The sequence below is a fragment of the Capsicum annuum genome, chromosome 4 (genome assembly GCF_002878395.1).
Source record: "Capsicum annuum cultivar UCD-10X-F1 chromosome 4, UCD10Xv1.1, whole genome shotgun sequence".
NCBI classification, from domain to species: domain Eukaryota; kingdom Viridiplantae; phylum Streptophyta; class Magnoliopsida; order Solanales; family Solanaceae; genus Capsicum; species Capsicum annuum.
Window position 1 is genome coordinate 222,796,183 of NC_061114.1, and position 18,612 is coordinate 222,814,794.

The following is an 18,612-nucleotide window of genomic DNA, read 5'->3' on the forward strand; positions in this document are numbered from 1 at the left end:
ACGTAACTTATTCTTTTGTTCCTATTACATAATTGATACTAATTTAGTAGGATTTGTAAGTGGTAACAAAAGCATACAATTGGCAGCCAATCTGATCTTTTAGTACAGATATTGAAAATATATAAAAGGGTAGATAGGTGGCTAACAAAACAAACATTTAACTATATGACCACTTGTTTGAAATCAAACCAAAAACTAACGATAGATTAATTGGTGAAGTTGACAACACCCTGCTCTTTTTCTGCTCATTATGAACAATGCCACTCAACTATATCAAACAGCCTAATCACTTAATTATACACCTAAATAGGCCATAGGTATTGAACCATTGCACCAAGTCCCAACCAACCTCATTTGACTACTACCACGAAAACACCAAAATATCCAACATAGTTTTACAAATGGAATTCGTGAAAGATTGTACTTGGAGATGTTCTTTTCTATAGACTCTCGATTCAAAAATATCACACCAAAATCAAGTACCTAACGATAAATAATACGATAATTAAACTACAATCAACTTCATTTGATTGGCCAAAAAAATGACAAAAAATTCAAATATTAACTATTACTTCCTTTGTTTAAAAAATAATGATCTACTTTAATTTGACACAAAGTTTAAGAAAACATTTAGACTTTTAAATTTTATGGCCATAGATTAAAATTGTGTTAAATGTACCAAAATGCCCTTTAACCTTGTGGTACTAAACATGTCAAATGAAAAGTTGAAATTAAAATATTATAAAAAAAAATCGCTCTCTTTGAAACAGACTAAAAAAATAGGTCATTTGTTTTTTTAAAACAAAGGGAGTAATAAAATGAAGAAATGAGAGAAGAAAGGGCACCACCTAGGGAATAGAAATTGATTATTAAATAAATTAATTTTCAGTTACTATGGCATCCAAATGGATAAGGTTATCAGAAGAGAAATGGACAAATACATTCACTAGAATCATATTCAATTCAATTTTGGGTTGCTGACTAAAATCCAAAGAGATCATCATTCTGGCAGAAAATCAACATGATCTTTTGTAAGTTTTCTCCAACCACTTCCTAACACAATCTTGATATTTTAAGAGGAAAAAAAAATAATTTTATATGCACAAAGAAAAATGGACTCACAATAAGTATTATTTTGTATATTCTGCATTTCAATCAACAAAAGTATATATAGTTACATAAAGAAATGATGGGTAATAAGTGAAACTAGTCAAGTTATGTTGCCACCAAAGTGCGATGAAATAATTGTAATGTCAAATTTCTTTATGAGCTTGTTTCGATGAATTTATAACATATGTCTTGACTTATTTTAACTTAAAAATTAGTAGTTGAAGTATGTTTTATGTTACTCAAATTTTACGAAAGTACTTTAAAATTATTTTATTTTAAAAACACTTTAAAAAATTAATTCAACAAATTTTTAATCAAATATTTTGAATTTGGACTCTCAACATGAAGATCTTTTTGATAAAAGCACTTAACTCCTTTAATAGGCATACGTTCAACACGTATTCAAATTGGTTACACCGAGTGTTATGAATATCATATGAATAATAAGGAAAAAGTCAACTTACCCTGATTGTAGAAATAATATTTGAACTGTCAGAAAAGGTTGGAAGCAAATACTATAGGACAATTTTGATAGCCAAATTAATCTCATCTTTTTTATTTTCTTTCTATTTCTCATCACATTCTAAGGTCAAAATTTCAAATAAAATATAAATACTTCATCCGTTCATTTTTACTCGTCTACTATTTTGAGAATATATTTTCATATTATCAAATTTAATATATAAAAAAGATAATTATTTTTTTCAAATTTACCTTTAACATTAACTACATATTCTTCAAATTATTTTTCAAGACCTAATACTAAACATCAATCAATAGAGATAGTGAATAAAATAGACATGTTAATTATTGTTTTCCTAATGGGCATGTTAAGTCCATGTGACAAATAAAAATGAATGGAGGAAGTAAAAAAGAAAAAAAGATGGGGACTTAAGTGGTGCAAACAAAACCTTTGTGGACTCAAGTGGTACAAAGAAAACCTTTGGGTTTCCGTTGCCCATTCTCAAAGTTCAAGGAGGTGATATGTAATTCAATAATCTATGATGCCACTAAACATAATTTCCTCTCAAATCAGTTAATAAAATAATATTAATCCATTTTTCAAAACATACCAAATCACGCAATTAAGGCGGGAGAACAATGAACTAATCACCCATTTTCTCACAGTATTAACACTATTATTTATGTGTGTAATGTATATACTCCTCACAGTCAACTTTTGTGCTAACTGAAAACCAAAAAACCCAACACAACACGCATAAAATTCTCTCCATTTTCTGCTAGACAATTTCTTCGTAACCCGCACGTAGCGGGAGTTTCGGTATATCAAGCCATACTATCAATGGCGGATCCATACAGAACGAATCTTCATGCTTCTTCATCGCTTGATTCGGAAGATATGTCGTCATTCTTTCTCAATTTTCTTCAAGGTTCGTCAACATCCGCTTCGGCTTCGGCTTCCGGTTCAGCTACTGGTTACTATCACCGACCGGCACCTGTGCCGGTTGCTGAGTCCTCTTCTAGCCTTAATTTCTCCGATCCTAGCCGATTTTATTCTGCGGAATTCAAAGAAGGCGTTGAGAATGTGTTTGCTTCTACTGGCCTCGGGGATTGTGACGGGATGAATTCGGAAAATCGGAGAGAGTTTTTGGAAGATGATAAGGTTGATAACTTCGGTTTCAGTAGTGAGGTGAGATTTGTATTGTTTAATCTATAATCTATGTACATGATTTACGTCGAAATTCGCAATTATTTTCTACGTGAATTTTGTTTAATTTGGTTTGTAATTTGTTTAGGAATGTGATGGACTTGATATGCCATCTAATCAAACTCATCCACGTTCCTCAAAGAGGAGTAGATCTGCTGAAGTTCATAATCTGTCTGAGAAGGTTGGATTCAATTTTGAATTTGATGATCCCTTCGTTCAATTTTACTTGTCATGTTTCGCTTCATTGACAGTCAGGTTGACTAATTTTCAAAGCTAAACTGAATTATATTAATTTAATATTTTTAAATTAAATTTTAGATGTTCGAGGACTATACAAAAGTACTATAAATCACATTCCTTCTCACATTAATATGAGGAAAATAAATCTTAAAATGTTGGTCAAAGTTAATGCAGTTGAGTCTCGGGAAGCGAAACGTGGCAAGTAAAAGTGAACGGAGAGAGGGTTTTTTTTTCTCTAAAAGGTACAACTTCCTATTGTACATGGTTAATTTTTGTGTGACAGAGGAGGAGGAGTAGGATCAATGAGAAACTGAAAGCATTGCAGACCCTAATTCCAAATTCTAACAAAGTATTCTTCAATACCCCTGTCTTTGAGCATTCTATTGTGTATTGGTTTTTCTTGGCTATCATATTTGAGCTTTATTTGTTTCACAGACTGACAAGGCATCTATGCTTGATGAAGCCATTGAATATCTGAAGCAACTTCAGCTGCAAGTTCAGGTTTCACTTCTTGCTGTTGCCTTTTGACTACTATTTGTTGTTTGTGGTCTACTGGATGTTATGTTAATGTTTTCAAACACATTAAAAAAACATCTAGATAATCTTATGGCTGTGGTGTCTCACCAGGAGAGGTAATAAGGTGTATGTATAATGTTAAGACAAGTTAGTAATCTGTTCTAATTGTTACTGCTGAGCATAATGTCACCGAAAAATACACTTATTTCCACTGAGCATCTTCATTGGAAACTGAAAGCGTAACACTATCTTTCTCTTCTCTTTATCTGCCTATAATGCTCAATTTTTAAGTGTTCTTCCACTTTTTGTGGTTGTTAATCGACAAAGATCTTGGTTTACCAGTGATATTACTGTAAATGCATGCCATAAACTTGAAGAAAGAATGTTAATATCTGATGACTTCTTTGAGAACTATTGAAATTGTCTCCTCCAAACATTTATGTTTGTAAAAAGAGAACATTTTTGTTAATGTTTTGTCTTCTATATCCCCCCTCCCCCCCAATACCCAGCCACATGCATGCTAGATTATTATTATTACTCCCTCTTTCTGTTTTATGCGACAATCTTTCCTTTATAAGTTTGCCAAAAGATGATGAATGACACCTTTCTACATTTAAGACTTCCCATTTTACCCTTTGTTATATGCTCTAACAACACAAAAACGTCATTGTATATTCAAGATCAAGAGATCCAACAGTACTTTTGGTATGTAACAAATTCTTTTAGTTGTTTTTTTTTTTTCTGAAATTCTGTGTCCACAATGCCATATAACACAGGAATGGAGGGAGTATTTTCTTTTAAAAGTCTAGCCAGTGAATCTTTTATGAAGTATAGCAGTGAGACGATGTCGGGACTTCTAACTGGTCCCATACGATGTAAAATTGTGTATAGTACATCATGTACAAGTTTAAACTATAAGAAAATGAACGCTTATATTTATTTAAAGTGGTGTCTTAGGTGAATCAAAAGTAAAAGGCATACACAATACTGATGAATTTTTATTCTATCCGCTTTTGGAATACTTTGTTTCTTAGGTGTGATGAGCTAATTACCATTGAAAGTCGCCCACAAAGTCATTGCTCCTGCTAGTATCATTGTCCTCTCTCTGTCTGTTCAAATAAAAAAACAAGGGATCTGGAGCTTTGGAAAGTCAAATCAAAACATTAAAAAAAAGGAAAAAGGAACATGTTAATCTTAGATTGCATTCTCTCATCTGGATGCTATCACTGCTGCATATGACAAAATTCAAATTACTAGTCTCAACTCTTTAGGTTAGTCGAGCTCGAGGACAGGTGCAGAAAGTTTAGGTAGATATCTTCCTGAAAATGGAATGGAATGGAAAAGATCGATGTGTGTTTTCTGTGGTTATGTAATACACCGTTGAGACAAGTATGGCGCACACCACTTTGACATTTGATGTTACAGTCCTCACCATCTTCAGTTTTTATATAGCCTTTGCCACCCCAAAAGAAGCTAAATGAAATGGAGTGCTTTTGGTGAGGAGCCTTCCTTAAATCCTCGGAGTAATTTGAGCTAGTAAGTAATGCTAAAAAGAGGTGTAAAACTTAAGGCCATGAAGCAGAGAAGTGTAGGATGTGAAATTCTATGTGGAAAAATGTGTCGATATAAGCTGTTCAAGTTGTGTTTACTGCTCTCAATTTCCCAACAAGTTGATTCTGAACTTTTAACATATAAGGATAATGGTGTAGGAATTCCACGCATTGCAACTACATTATGGAGAATTAGTGAGATAAGCTTAGAGATCGTAAGGGATTGAATTGAGAAGTATAAATGAAGAAGAAAAACGTGTCATATTCAAGAATTGTTTCGTATATAGTTTGAGAGGTGTGTTGAGCACCTCTAAGTTCCCTAGCTTTTTGTCACTCCTTGAGCTTGAATGGATCCACATTTAATTGCTTTCTAGTAAAGCTCACGCTATTAGTGATTTCTCTATCTTGCGATGAGCATTGGTTTGGCTTCAAGCTTGACATTTTTATGGTGTAATAACAAATTTTGTACTTGGAAAAATAATCAGAGATGGAAAGTATTGTGATAAGTATAGTATTTTTTATTTCTACTCTAGTGGATCTCCATGATTCCTCTGATTCTTTTTCTTTTTTCAGAAATAAATTTCAAGCTTAGTTGCTCGGACTCTTCAAAAATGTCTACGGGTACGTGTCGGATCCTCAAAAAATAGTGTATTTTTGAAGGATCCAACACGGGTGCAGCAACATTTTTGAAGAGTCCGAGCAACTTAGATTTCAAGAGCTTTTGAACTTAATTTTGAGTTTGATAGATTTGATCTTTACTTTGTATTTGAATTCAAGGGCTCCTTGTTATGAAACTGGGGCTTCCACATGTAGAACACAAAATAAAAGTAAGATATAAGATATAAAAGAAATGGAGAAGTTGATGTGGATTGTGCGACGTGATATGCTTCATCCTTGAAATCGAATCAAGGTTTTCAGTCATTGTCTGACTTTCAGAGTCAACTGGTGAATTTTTTATTTAGTCTTGTTTGTTATGTGGTTTCTTTCAGTTTCTCCTTATCATATGTATTACTAAACTTTTGCTGATTAGATGATTTCAGATAGGAAACCTACTGAAATCCGGATGGATGCAAGTTTCCTGGCATACTCTTGCTAATTTGAAGAGTTAGCTGTTTCTATTATGATTTATTTGTGAAAATGGTAATCTTTTGGTATAATCATCAAATCCCTTGATGTTTTTGATCGCTTGCTTAGTAGACAGGACACTTGTTATGCACGTGAGTAGTTTGCATAAATTGTGGCTCTTGAAATTGAGAAGTGCAAACATCTGATAATTACTTTTAGTTCCATATAGGTAATATTTCGTATAGGTTGCTGAGTATAGGAAAATAGCTTAATAACTCACGTGATATCAACAACATACCAAAATTTAATCTAGCAAATAAAATTACATAAGTACAGTAGTTCTTATAAAACTCAAAAGAGAATATCCTTTCTGTGCCATCCATCTCAAAGATCAAATGTTTAAACTCTCTCTTTTTGGGATCGTTGATATTTGATGGCGATGACAATGTATTCATAAGTAACGACTAGTATCATCAAGTGATTTTCGGAGGTCTAAGCTCTTGCGGATTATGATGAAGTCACTACTAGATCATATCTGTCATTGCATTCTTTTGAACTTCATAATAGAAACTTTTTGTTTGTCTCCTCTCTTTGGCTTTTCAGATGCTTACCTTAAGGAATGGATTGAGTTTATACCCGGGATATGTTCCTGGGTCTTTGCAGTCAATGCCACTTCCATCTGGTAATGAATTTGATGGAAGAAGTTTTATGCTGAGTACAAATGGAGGAGCTACACTTCCTTTGAATCGAGAAATGCCGCAGACTGCATTTGAAATTTCCAATCAGAATCCATCAGGCAAACCAACAATAACCTCACATAATACAGAAAACGCTGTACCTTTAGAAACTACAATTCAGAATCATTATGGACTTCTTAACCATTTAGCATCTTCTAAGGTAAGCCGCTTGTCTCGTTTCACTGAGATCTTGTAAGTTAAAAGCTAAACCATTTGTCTTACATATTCAGGACATGTGCCGAGACAATACACTATCAAGATTGCATTTAGATATGAGTTGCTCTGGAAACAATTCATCATCAGGAGTGTCGTCTTAACCAAAATTTCAAAGGATCAAATACTCGAGGAGTTGGTGTAGATGGAATTAACTATTGATACTACGAAACTCCAATTGTTTGTACATCTCATAAGTTAAATATTTGCTTCATGGTCCTGAGATACACTGATCCTTAATTGTTATGCTCAATTAGCATGAACAGAACTGTGCTTTTGTAACAGTTGAAACTTGGACTTGACAAGATAACTAGTGTTGACAAAATAACCGTTCAAACTTCCTCAGATACTCACGTTTCAAGTTCTTCTATTATCATACATACTTGAAAATGAAAATGTACTACTGTCTTAAATAGGTCCTCTTTCTTGGCTATTTCAGAATTTCAAATGTAGGCTGTTTATTGTTGGGAGTTTTTTACTATGCGTTTGGACAAAATTTTAGTTGAAGCTACGAATTATGTGTGAAGTCAAAGTTGAAGAGGGGATTTGTCCGGACGTGTTTAAAAGTTGTAGTTTGTTGGGAAAAAGTTTGTGGAAGTTTGAAGATTTGTGAGTGGACTTCGAAGACAAATGATTTGAAGTTAAAATACACCTAAAAAATCATTATTTTTGGAGTTTAAACTGCTTATTAACAAACTTCTACTTGGAAATAGAGCAATTAGATAGCAGTTATGTAGTTTCATCTGTTTCATTTATGTTACCATAAATAGTGCAAGTACTAGTAGTGATAATTATTGCTGTTGTAGAATCTAATGGAGTTTGCTTTGGGTTACTCTATAATAAAACAAATGTGAGAAAACTGGGCAATGTACTTTGCAAATTACAGATATTTCTGTTGCCATTCGCTTGTGTAATTATGTATTTCTTTTGTCACCACTTAACAATCAGCACGAAGGATATTTGTATCAGTATACTCAAGACAGGGCCATATTTTCTTGTCTTCAATGTATTATATTACTGTTTACAAAGAGTGTATACTAAACTGTAACTTGTACGGCCTGAACTAGGTATACACTATTTTATACTCCTAGTAAGGTTTACTTCTCCTTTTTGAACTTTTCACTTAATCGAAATGGAATTCCCTACAAAATTTAATTTTTTCCCCCAATATAAGAAGTGGATATAGCTTCTTCTACTATAGTAATTAGTAATAAAAAGAAAAATCAAAGTAAATAAAGGTCCACTAACAATAACAATTACAAAGATGAACTCCAAACGTAAGAAAAAGATGGTGTAATTTGAACTACCAACTCCACAAGTTTCCTTTTTAATCATTTCTTAACTCTTAATTAACAAAAAAGAAACAAAAAGTGACGCAACTATTATTAATGGGGAAAATGGGAACAAAAGAAAGAGTGGCATCAAGGTCAATTAGGATGAAGCTAAAGTAATCCGCCAACCATCTTTAAACAAAATTCTTAATATCAAACTAAACAAAAGGCAAAAATCAATCAATAAATAAATGACACCAACCAACTGTACCATTTATTTCATATAGTTATGTCCATAACTAGCTTCATACTTGTATAGATGAAACACGTTTCTTATGGAAGTCATCAAAGTACCCTTTATATGATTTCTTGTTCCGTGTTTGATATTTATATTAGAACTTGATAATTTCAATTCATTCATTGTAAGCTCATTTTTTAGGTAAGAAAAGACTGGCCTATCGATAAGAAAGAGGAGAAAAAGGTATTGTCATCACTTTCGCTATTTAGCCCTTTCGTTCTATCAACGAAGAGGTCATCCTCGATACTTTCCCAGTTCTTTCTTGCCGAGTCGACTCTCTTCACCATTGAATTCTCTCGCCTTCTTTCTAATTACTCACTAAGAAAAAGTCCCTCCTTTCTAATCCTTGACGACATCCCATTCCTTCCTCATTATTTAGCCCTTCGCTCAATCAATAAAGAAGTCTTTCCCTTTTCTATAACACTTTTCAATCACTACGGAAAAAAGACCAATTAAGATTACACTTAAAATCTCTAATTAAAAATAAAAGAAATCTCCCATTACTTCAGCACTTCACCACAATACAGTCGAAACCATAAAATAATCTAATCGAACCAGTGGGGACAATTTCTCCATTTCTATAAGTCCCATCATTACAGCTCCTCCCCGTCTTCCACCCCACCCAACCCCACTCCAAAATGGTCCTTCAACAAATCCCTCTCAGCTGAGCTCCAAAGATGACTTGTACTGTAACAAGCCACTGTCTTTACTATCAACACAAAACTCCATAGTCCCCACCATATTGCCACATGCATTATTCCATCACCATATACTACTACTACTAATATGCTTCTTTGTTCATCCCCAAATTCTTGTTGAACCAAAAAAAATAAATTAGAATTATGTCTACATTTCTGAATAATGAACTATCCAAGAGAACTTCAATTTTTGGTTTACGTTTATGGGTTGTTTTGGGTATTTGTGTAGGTGTTGCGATTGTGTTAGTTCTTTTTCTTATCGCACTTTGGTTCACTTCTAAACGTAATAGTAGAAAAACCGTTAGTAGGAAAACCCTTTCAATTTCAGCTAAGAAAAAACCCCAAAATCCCAATATCCCTAAAGTATCCAAAGAAATTCAAGAAATTCGAATTGACCCGTTTAAGACCCCGCCGGAAAACCCGAAATTGCTCCCTGCTCCGTCGCCGGTTCCGTTACCGGCGCCGGAACCCGATTCTTTCGAAGAGAAAACCCAGAATTCCGGTGATGAACAGAGAATTCATATTGAGATTGGAAAGGGTCATAAGATTGAATACCCGGTTCGGGTCGGGTCGGGTTCCGGGTCGGGTCACGGAAGTGGGGAAGTAAGGTCGAATGAGCTGGCTATTGTTGTTGTACCGGAGGTTTCGCATTTGGGATGGGGTCATTGGTATACACTGAGAGAGCTTGAAATTGCTACGAATTATTTTGCTGAAGAAAATGTGATTGGTGAAGGAGGGTATGGTATTGTTTACCGTGGAGTTATGGTTGATAACAGTAGAGTTGCTGTTAAGAATTTGCTCAATAACAGGTGGAGTATTCAAAGTTCTTTCCTTTTCTGTGACTTGGTTGTAAATTTAGCTTCGAAGATTAGTTACATTGACTGTCGTGAAGCATTTGTTGCATTTGAGCCGAGGGTCTTTCGGAAACAGCCTCTCTATGTCCGCAGGTAGTGGTAAGGTCTGCGTAGGCTCTATGCACTCCGGACCCCACTTGTGGGATTTCACTGTGATATGTTGTTGTTGTTGCACTCTCGTGAAGCAAAAAGCGACAAGTGAAATGTGGAGGGAGTAGATAGATATCACAATGTTCAAATATGTTTATGATTCTTGCATGTGTCTTTGCATGTTAATGAATGTAAAGTTTGCTTTTTTAAGGTCACGAGGCTTAGTTCATCTGGTAAATGAGGTATCTTTTAGGGTTTCTGGGGGTTAATTATTTACATAATTGCTGGAGTTTTTATGGGTAATTATAGGATTAGTTTTTGTTATTTCTTTTTCGGGGTTGTTTTTGCCTGAGCTGGGGATCTCTTTCGGAAACAGTTTATCTACCTCTGAGGTAGGGGTAAGGTCTGTGTACAAGTGAGATTACACTGGGTGTGTTGTTGTATTTGGTTAGGTTATGGAGAAAGCTGTACCTTTTGTTGGGTCTTCAGTTTTTTATATGTAGCTTTCTTTACAGGGGACAAGCAGAGAAGGAGTTTAAGGTTGAAGTTGAAGCAATTGGTCGGGTTCGGCATAAGAATTTGGTGAGGTTACTCGGTTACTGTGCTGAAGGAGCTCACAGGTAATTCAATTTCAGTTGTCATCTTAATTCAGTCAATTATAGCATTATGGTGTTGGTTATCTTCTAGTATGTTTTTGACATGTAATTCTGGTGATTCTGCTTTTGAGCTTGAGTTGGGATGAAATGAATTACTCAATATGGTCAATGCTCAATATGCTATTTCAGGATGCTTGTGTATGAGTATGTGGACCATGGGAACTTAGAACAGTGGCTTCATGGAGATGTAGGACCTTCCAGCCCTCTTACTTGGGAAATTAGAATGGATATCATTCTTGGAACAGCTAAAGGGTATACACCAGCTAATTCTTTTTGTTTCGAGCGGTGATTGTTTTTCTACTTTGTGTTAAAAGGGAGTAAACTAAAGCTTGTTGTGCCTTACAGGTTAACCTATCTGCATGAAGGGCTTGAACCCAAAGTTGTTCACCGTGACATCAAATCAAGCAATATTTTGCTTGATAAGCAGTGGAATCCGAAAGTGTCGGACTTTGGCTTGGCAAAGCTTTTGGGTGCTGAGAAGAGCTACATTACTACTCGGGTTATGGGAACATTTGGGTTAGTTCTTGGCATTTCAAACCGAATATCATTGTTTTGTTTCTAATATTGAGTTACTCTTAGAAATTAAATTGCCGATGACCGCTTCTGTATCAGTTATGTTGCTCCGGAATATGCTAGCACTGGCATGTTGAATGAGAGAAGTGATGTGTATAGTTTTGGAATTCTCATTATGGAAATCATTACTGGAAGGAATCCGGTGGATTACAGCCGTCCTCCTGGAGAGGTTTGTCTCATATTATCAATGTTAGTTCCTAGTTTCAAGAAACCTCTTTAACTGTTGTTCGAGCTTTGTTCTAACTCTGTTTTGTGGATCTAACTCACAGGTAACGCTAGTTGATTGGCTTAAAGTAATGGTTTCAAACCGGAATGCTGAGGGTGTTTTGGATCCCAAGTTACCTGTGAAGCCTTCTTCAAGAGCACTGAAACGTGTTCTTTTGGTAGCATTACGCTGTGTTGACCCCAATGCTCAGAAGAGGCCAAAGATGGGACATGTAATACACATGCTTGAAGCTGATGACTTTCCCTTTCGTGATGTAAGCTCTAGTTTTCCTTCAGGCCCTTAAATTGACCATCACGTTCATTAGTCATGTGATTCCACAGCTAAGAATGCATTTTGGTTAATGGAATGATGTGGACTGAGTCTAAGAACTTAATTTGGATGTAATTGTGCTGTTAGATGTGTAGTCATGACAAGTATCTACTTTTCTAAATGTTCACTCAATGCTTGATATGACATGAGGATACTTTTTGTTGGAATTATGTTGTTACACCAGAAATTTAATCACATTCATGAACCTCCTTATGTACTCTAGTACCAACCACATGGACTGCCTTGAATATGTCCTAACATGCCGGAGATCTGATCAAAGTTGTGATGTCTAGTTTAGTACACATGGACCTACACGGTTATGTTTTTGCATAATGCTTATGTTAATTAGTACGCATATCATCTCATCAGTTTCCAATCAATACCCTTACTCGATATTTCATTTTCACTTCCTCTGAATAACTGTGGAATTGATACAGGAGCGACGTGGCTCAAGGGAACATGGTCGTTCATATCGTGATGGCGTGAAAGAGAGGGTAATGGACAAGCGTGTAATTGAATCGGGCGATAGCAGTGGATATGAAAGTAGTGTGCAAACCAACTGGTCTTTGGTCAGGAAACAAGAAACAGATGATGAGCATTAGCAGCACCAACGCAGTTAAAAGGTCAACTCCAACTCTGTCGATTCATTTGGAGCTAGCACATGTAAATATCATTCACTTAAATTTCCGCATTGTCAGTCAATTCAGCAGTCACAGTAGGTTTTGTAGCATAGCCCTTGTTATTAGCATATGTAATTGCCTTACAGTTTTGTTTTGAGCATAGCTGTTTTTACCAGTGAGTGCTTAATTCGCCCAAATGAAAAGGACATGATTGTATTGCATGTAATGTTACTTCTCATCTGTTTTTTAGCCTCGGTGGATAAAGTTACCTAGTATCTATTGTTAGTCTGAGGTGATAGGTATCCGAATTAGTCGACTTGTGCCTAAATAGCGAGTGCTGTAAATAACCAGCCTTGTATGAATTTTACCAGGATTAGAAAAGTAAAGGTCCTCCTCATCTTTTGGGGACAAATGTCAGAAAAGAGTCATTTTCTTGAGAACATGTAGTGTCACCGACAGAAAGATACATTCAAGATTCGAGGATTGTTCAACAATTAACAACTGAAATTAGTCAAAATGTACGACCAAAACAATGTATGAAGTTGATTTTTCCTTGATCAGACAAAGGTTAACACAAATGTTCTGTGTGGTGATTTGGGTTCTGATTGAAACGTTTCATTGGTTGGCTTCTTGGGGCGGAATCAGGATTTTTTTTACTGAGAAAATTTATAATATAGAAAGTAAACATATGAGGAAGCTAAAGCGATTCAACGCACGCGCACACACATATATATATAAATTTAATTTATAGTATAATTTTTCGACCAACTGAATATCGATTGATTTACCTTGGACATATGGTGGCTCCGCCATAAAGGGTGTCCCTACGAGCACTAAAGTCTTGAACATGCTACAAAAAGAGGAAATGAGGTAGGTGTCCTTTGCATTTGGCAGCTACTAGAGATGATCTTTTTGACAGCTAGAGATTTGAGATTTTGGACCACCAATTTAATTATGTTTTCTGGTTTTGTCATAATGTAGAAAATAGTCGTTATGGATTACCAAGTGTTTAGGTGGTTAGATTTGTTTTCAACAACATTAATTTGGTGTAATACATGGCCAACATTAAGGGGCGCCTCCAACCAAACAGTGTGTTATCTTCTTAGACTTTCTCGACAGTTTTATATGTGAAAATGTGAATGGGAAAATTCTCTTCCTCTGTTTGGTTTGTGGAAGATAAAAGAAAGTGTTTTGAAGACTATTTTCAACTACACAAATGTTTTCTTTACATGTGTTGTAATTATAAAGATAGATGTGGTTGTCCTATTTTTAATCAAAAATCTTAGGTTCGTACTCGTTTTTTAATCAGAAATCTTAGATCCGTAATCTTTGAATACGGGCCGAGCCAAGTGGGTGGAAGGGGTCATCCGACCTTATTTGATGAAAAATTATATTACACAAATATGGTTAAAATCATTTTTATGTATATATAATAAATGTTGATTTTTTTGTTCTTGATTTCTCTCTTATGTATGTTTCTTTATTTTTGAACCTTGTTAATGAAAATTCTACTTCTCCGGAGGTAGTGGTATGGACTGCGTACATCTTACCCTCCCCAGACCCCACTATATGAGAATGCACTGAGTTTGTTGTTGTTAATAAAAATTTTGACTCTATCACTGATTCATGTGTATATAATAAATGTTGATTGTTTTGTTCTTGATTTCTCTCTTATGTATATTTCTTTATTTTTGAACCTTGTTAATAAAAATTCTGACTCTACCATTGTTTCATGTGACTATGCTATCTCATAAATAAAAAAAAAATATGAAGAGAAAAAGGGCGTTGGGCACTATTTAACTAAATTTCTTTGACTATGCTATCTCATAAATAAAAAAATATGAAGAGAAAAAGGGCCGTTGGGCACTATCTAACTAAATTAGGTGAGATCAAGAGGCCGGCCAAGTATATATAGCTTGAACTTTTTTTTGATGCAAAATATTGCAAATACAGCATGTGTAACTATAGTCTAGCAAGGATAAGCAGGGATTATTTTAGTTTGTTCTACTTCATTTGCCTAAAACAACAACAAAAAAAGTGTTTTATAGTATGAAAGCAATACTCTTTGAAAAATAAATTTGTGAATAGCCCAAAGAACTTACATATTTAAAAACTATATTAGAATTACTTAGGTCTAATTAAAGTTTGAAATAAGATAAAAAGGAAGGACTACATATAAATGGGTATTTTTATATAAACAAAGACAAATAGGTATGGGAAATATATTCTCTTTTGGTCTTACATATATATGTAGGTATCACAACTTTGTAAACCACAGAAAGTTCTCTTTTCCATCTCTCGTGAAAAAAACACATGCAAGGTGAATGAGTAATCATTTTCTGCCTTGTTCCCTCTTTTTCACCTTTTCTTCTTTCCTCGAGGAAGGTCCAAATTGTAACATAGAAGAAAATGAGTATCCAGGGGTTGTGATGTAGTGGTGAGACTATTTCATCCTTAATTAGAGGTCTCGAGTTTGAGTCCTGGATATGGAGAAAATTCTGTTGGGAGCACCACCCTCAGAATGTGCCCTACAACTAGTCGGGGCTCCAATGTGAGTACCGGACACCGAATGGAAAAACAAAAAAAAATGAAAAGGATTAAAGGTCATACAAAATTTGTCCTGAGAGATTTTAGACTATGAATTTAGTAAATATTCTTGTGATATATGACTAATCACATTCAATCTATAATTAAATGAAATGTGTGTTCTTGGTCCATCTATGTAGGAAAAAAAATTATATTTAGACTATTTTGAGAACAATATTACCTTCAAGCACGAAGTAGCAAACAATAATACAATTAATACATGGCTGATTAAATAGAGTGATGGTTAAATATTTATTAAATTTGAGAAAATTTACAATCAATGAGATAAAAAATGCTTAGATAACTTCATTCTATCGAATGTTAGAGGGGCTAACAACCCGAAATTTAGGAGGCAGTATCAGACTATGATCAATTCTCACAAACCCACCCTTTTAGCTCTGCTGGAAACTCGCATGGAGGAGCAAAAAGACATCACCCAGGCCATAGGTTTCAACAACCAAATCCAATTCCCTGCTGTTGGATCTTCTGGGGGTATTGTCATCATGTGGGATAGTGCTGCGCTCTCTATCCAGGACATCTCTGTCTTCCCCCAAGGTATCCACGTCAATGTTAAGGTCAGTAACCCTCCTTTTAACTATTTTTTTCAGTGCTATTTATGCTAGCACCGACTTTAATACTAGGCATTCCCTTTGGACCAACCTTATCAGTACTTGCCCTCACAAGCCTTGGCTTATTGGAGGCAACTTCAATAAGGTCCTTAGGGCCTCTGAGAAATTTGGGGGCAATAGTATTAATAGGAATAGAGTCAATTTATTCTGGAACTGCATCAACCATTATGGCCTAAATGATTTAGGTTTTAAAGGTAGTAAGTTCACCTGGACTAATAGGAACAGTAGGAACCTTATCCTTGAAAGGTTGGATAGGTGCCTAGCCAATAATGACTGGCTACACATCTTCTCTGATTCCACAATCACTCACCTGCCTAGAACCCACTCCGACCACTGCCCCATTCTGGTCAACCTCCAAAGACTCCCTTCTAAACCTAAAAAACCTTTTAGAGTTGAGTCAATGTGGTGCTCTCACCCTAGTTTCGTCCAGGTCATTCAGGAGTCTTTTAGTAGCAATGTTCCTTTGACTGATGCTATTGCCCTCTTCCAGGATCAAGCTAAAGTCTAGAATACCCAAACCGTTGGGGATATTTTCAAAAGGAAAAGGATAATCCTTGCCTGGCATCCAAAAATCTCCCCACTACCCCACCAACCCTTTCTTCCATGACTTGGAAAGGAATCTGATTAAGGAATTCAGCCTGTTCCTTAGACAAGAGCAAGAGTTCTAGAGACTCAAGTCCAAAATCTCCTGGTTGGCTGAGGTGACTCTAACACTATGTTTTTCCACACCTCCACCCTTAACAAAAGAAGAGCCAATAGGATTATTGCTCTCAAAGATGATTGTGAAAACTGGAAATAAAGACATAAATAATCATATAATGTCCTTTTGCACCTCCCTCTTCCACACTGAGCACCTCTTCTCCCCAGAGAAATGCCAGTCAAATCCCTATACTAGGGGCTCTATCTTACCTGAAGACCATGAGCTTCTATGTAGTATCCCTTCCATGGAGGAGATTAAAGACACCATCTTCTCCTTCAAACCTGACAAGGCCCCTGGGCCAGATGGGCTGTATCCCTTTGTCTATCAGAAGTATTGACAAATCTTAGGGCCCCCCGCTACCAAGTTCTGTCAAGATACTTTCACCTTCTGTGTCCTGGACCCGAGAGTCAACACCACCTACTTCTGCCTTATTTCTAAATGAAAAGAATGTTTTTTCTATAAAAAAAACTTCAGACTTATTGGACTCTGCAATACCCAATACAAATTCATCACTAAAATCATTGCTAGAAGGCTCAAGCCTCACCTAGCCAGAATCATCAGCCACAGCCAGGCTAGCTTCCTCCCTGGTAGAATAACCTCTGACAATGCCATCATAGTCCAGGAAGTTATCTTCCACTTCTAAAAAAAAAAAAATCCAGGCTGACATGGTTCTCAAGATTGACCTTGAAAAGGCCTTTGACAAATTGGAGTGGTCCTTCATCAAATAAGCACTTCATTTCTTTGATATCCCCCATAGGTTATCCTCCCTTATTATGTCTTGTGTTTCTTCATCCTCCATCTCAATCTTTATAAACGGGGATAAAACTGAGTCCTTTAATCCCACTAGAGGAATCAGACAAGGGGATCCTATATCTCCTTACTTGTTCATAACGTGTATGGAGCTCCTCTCTAGAAGGATTGACTATGAAATAGACATCCTTAAGTGGAAACCCATCTCCATCAATAAGAAAGGGCCTAGTATCTTCCATCTCTTCTTTGCTGATGATCTAACCCTTTTTGTTAAAACTACTGAAGCCAACTGTAGAACTATCTCTCAGGTTATGCATACTTTTAGCTCCCACTCTAGTCAGAAGAACAACTACTCCAATTCCAAGATTTTTTTTTACAAGAATTGCACTCCTCAAACTAGGGTCCACTTATCCAGCCTCCTCTCCATTAAATCAGTTGACTCTTTTGGTCAGTACCTGGTCTTCCCCATCCTCCATAGAAAGCCCACCAATAGGAACTTTAATTACATTCTTGACAACCTTAATACCATGCTAGCTGGTTGGAAAGTCAACCAGCTCAGCCTGGCTGGTAGAATTACCTTAGTCAAATCCTCCCTTAATAGCATTCCCTCTTATTCCATTCAATACATCTCCCTTACCAGTACCATCTGTTTTGATGAGAAATTTTGGCTTTTGAAAGAGAGTCACCACTTAATTTTGAAAAGGAATTAAGAAACCTTTTTATTTTACTTAGACAATTCAAAACAGGAAAATCGTTTAAGTTAAGAGATTCTGGGTAAGTGGTTCTTATTAACGTTTTAGGAAGGTGTTAGGCACCTAAAACATCCACTAACTTGTGGTTATCCGATCTGTTTGAAAAGTCTTTGATTAGCTTCTAAAATTTGATTCGTTGAGAAGTGATTGATTTTAGAAATATTTTTGAAAGTTTGCAAAGATTAGTTTTTAGCGAACTCATTAGGGGATTTGACTAGGTTCACAAGAAGGCATGCAAAACATATAATAATAAAAAGAAAAGGAAAGGGGGAAGAAATAGTGATTTGGGCTTTGAAGCCCAAACCATTAAACCTGTCCTAATCTAGTTGGGGTTTCAACCCGTTTCTCCGTTCACCTGCATTAAGTACAACTTTGGCTTCGAGGCCCGAATAAATAATTGAAAGAATAAATAACGACAACAAATCAATAAATATAAAGGAGACACGAGTCCCGTTGCCGCTTCAAGAATGAGACTTTAACCCACTCTTTCTTCTTTCACT

The 18,612-nt window shown here is 35.7% G+C and overlaps 2 protein-coding genes across 3 annotated transcripts; both read left to right on the forward strand.

The window, feature by feature from the left end:
* The first annotated feature begins 2,184 nt into the window (after positions 1-2,184).
* Positions 2,185-7,447, forward strand: ALC (transcription factor ALC). Of its 2 annotated transcripts, NM_001374392.1 has the most exon segments (6): positions 2,298-2,761; positions 2,868-2,960; positions 3,303-3,368; positions 3,455-3,520; positions 6,754-7,047; positions 7,118-7,440. In NM_001374392.1, coding segments are annotated over 6 exon segments (954 nt in total). In that variant the 5' UTR covers positions 2,298-2,413; the 3' UTR covers positions 7,205-7,440.
* Positions 7,448-9,486: 2,039 nt separating this feature from the next.
* On the forward strand, positions 9,487-12,874 carry LOC115900863 (serine/threonine-protein kinase). Its single transcript, NM_001374393.1, is given in 7 exon segments — positions 9,487-10,176; positions 10,827-10,931; positions 11,097-11,219; positions 11,313-11,483; positions 11,580-11,709; positions 11,810-12,019; positions 12,513-12,874. Coding segments are annotated over 7 exon segments (1,569 nt in total). The 5' UTR covers positions 9,487-9,511; the 3' UTR covers positions 12,678-12,874.
* The last annotated feature ends 5,738 nt before the right edge of the window (positions 12,875-18,612 follow it).

Excerpts from the sequence above, each read along its gene's own strand:
- ALC (XM_047410303.1), top strand. The coding sequence starts at position 2,414 with ATGGCGGATCCATACAGAACGAATCTTCATGCTTCTTCATCGCTTGAT. Across the intron at positions 2,762-2,867 it reads ACTTCGGTTTCAGTAGTGAG|GAATGTGATGGACTTGATAT; the intron begins GTGAGATTTGTA and ends TAATTTGTTTAG. Across the intron at positions 3,521-6,753 it reads AACTTCAGCTGCAAGTTCAG|ATGCTTACCTTAAGGAATGG; the intron begins GTTTCACTTCTT and ends TTGGCTTTTCAG.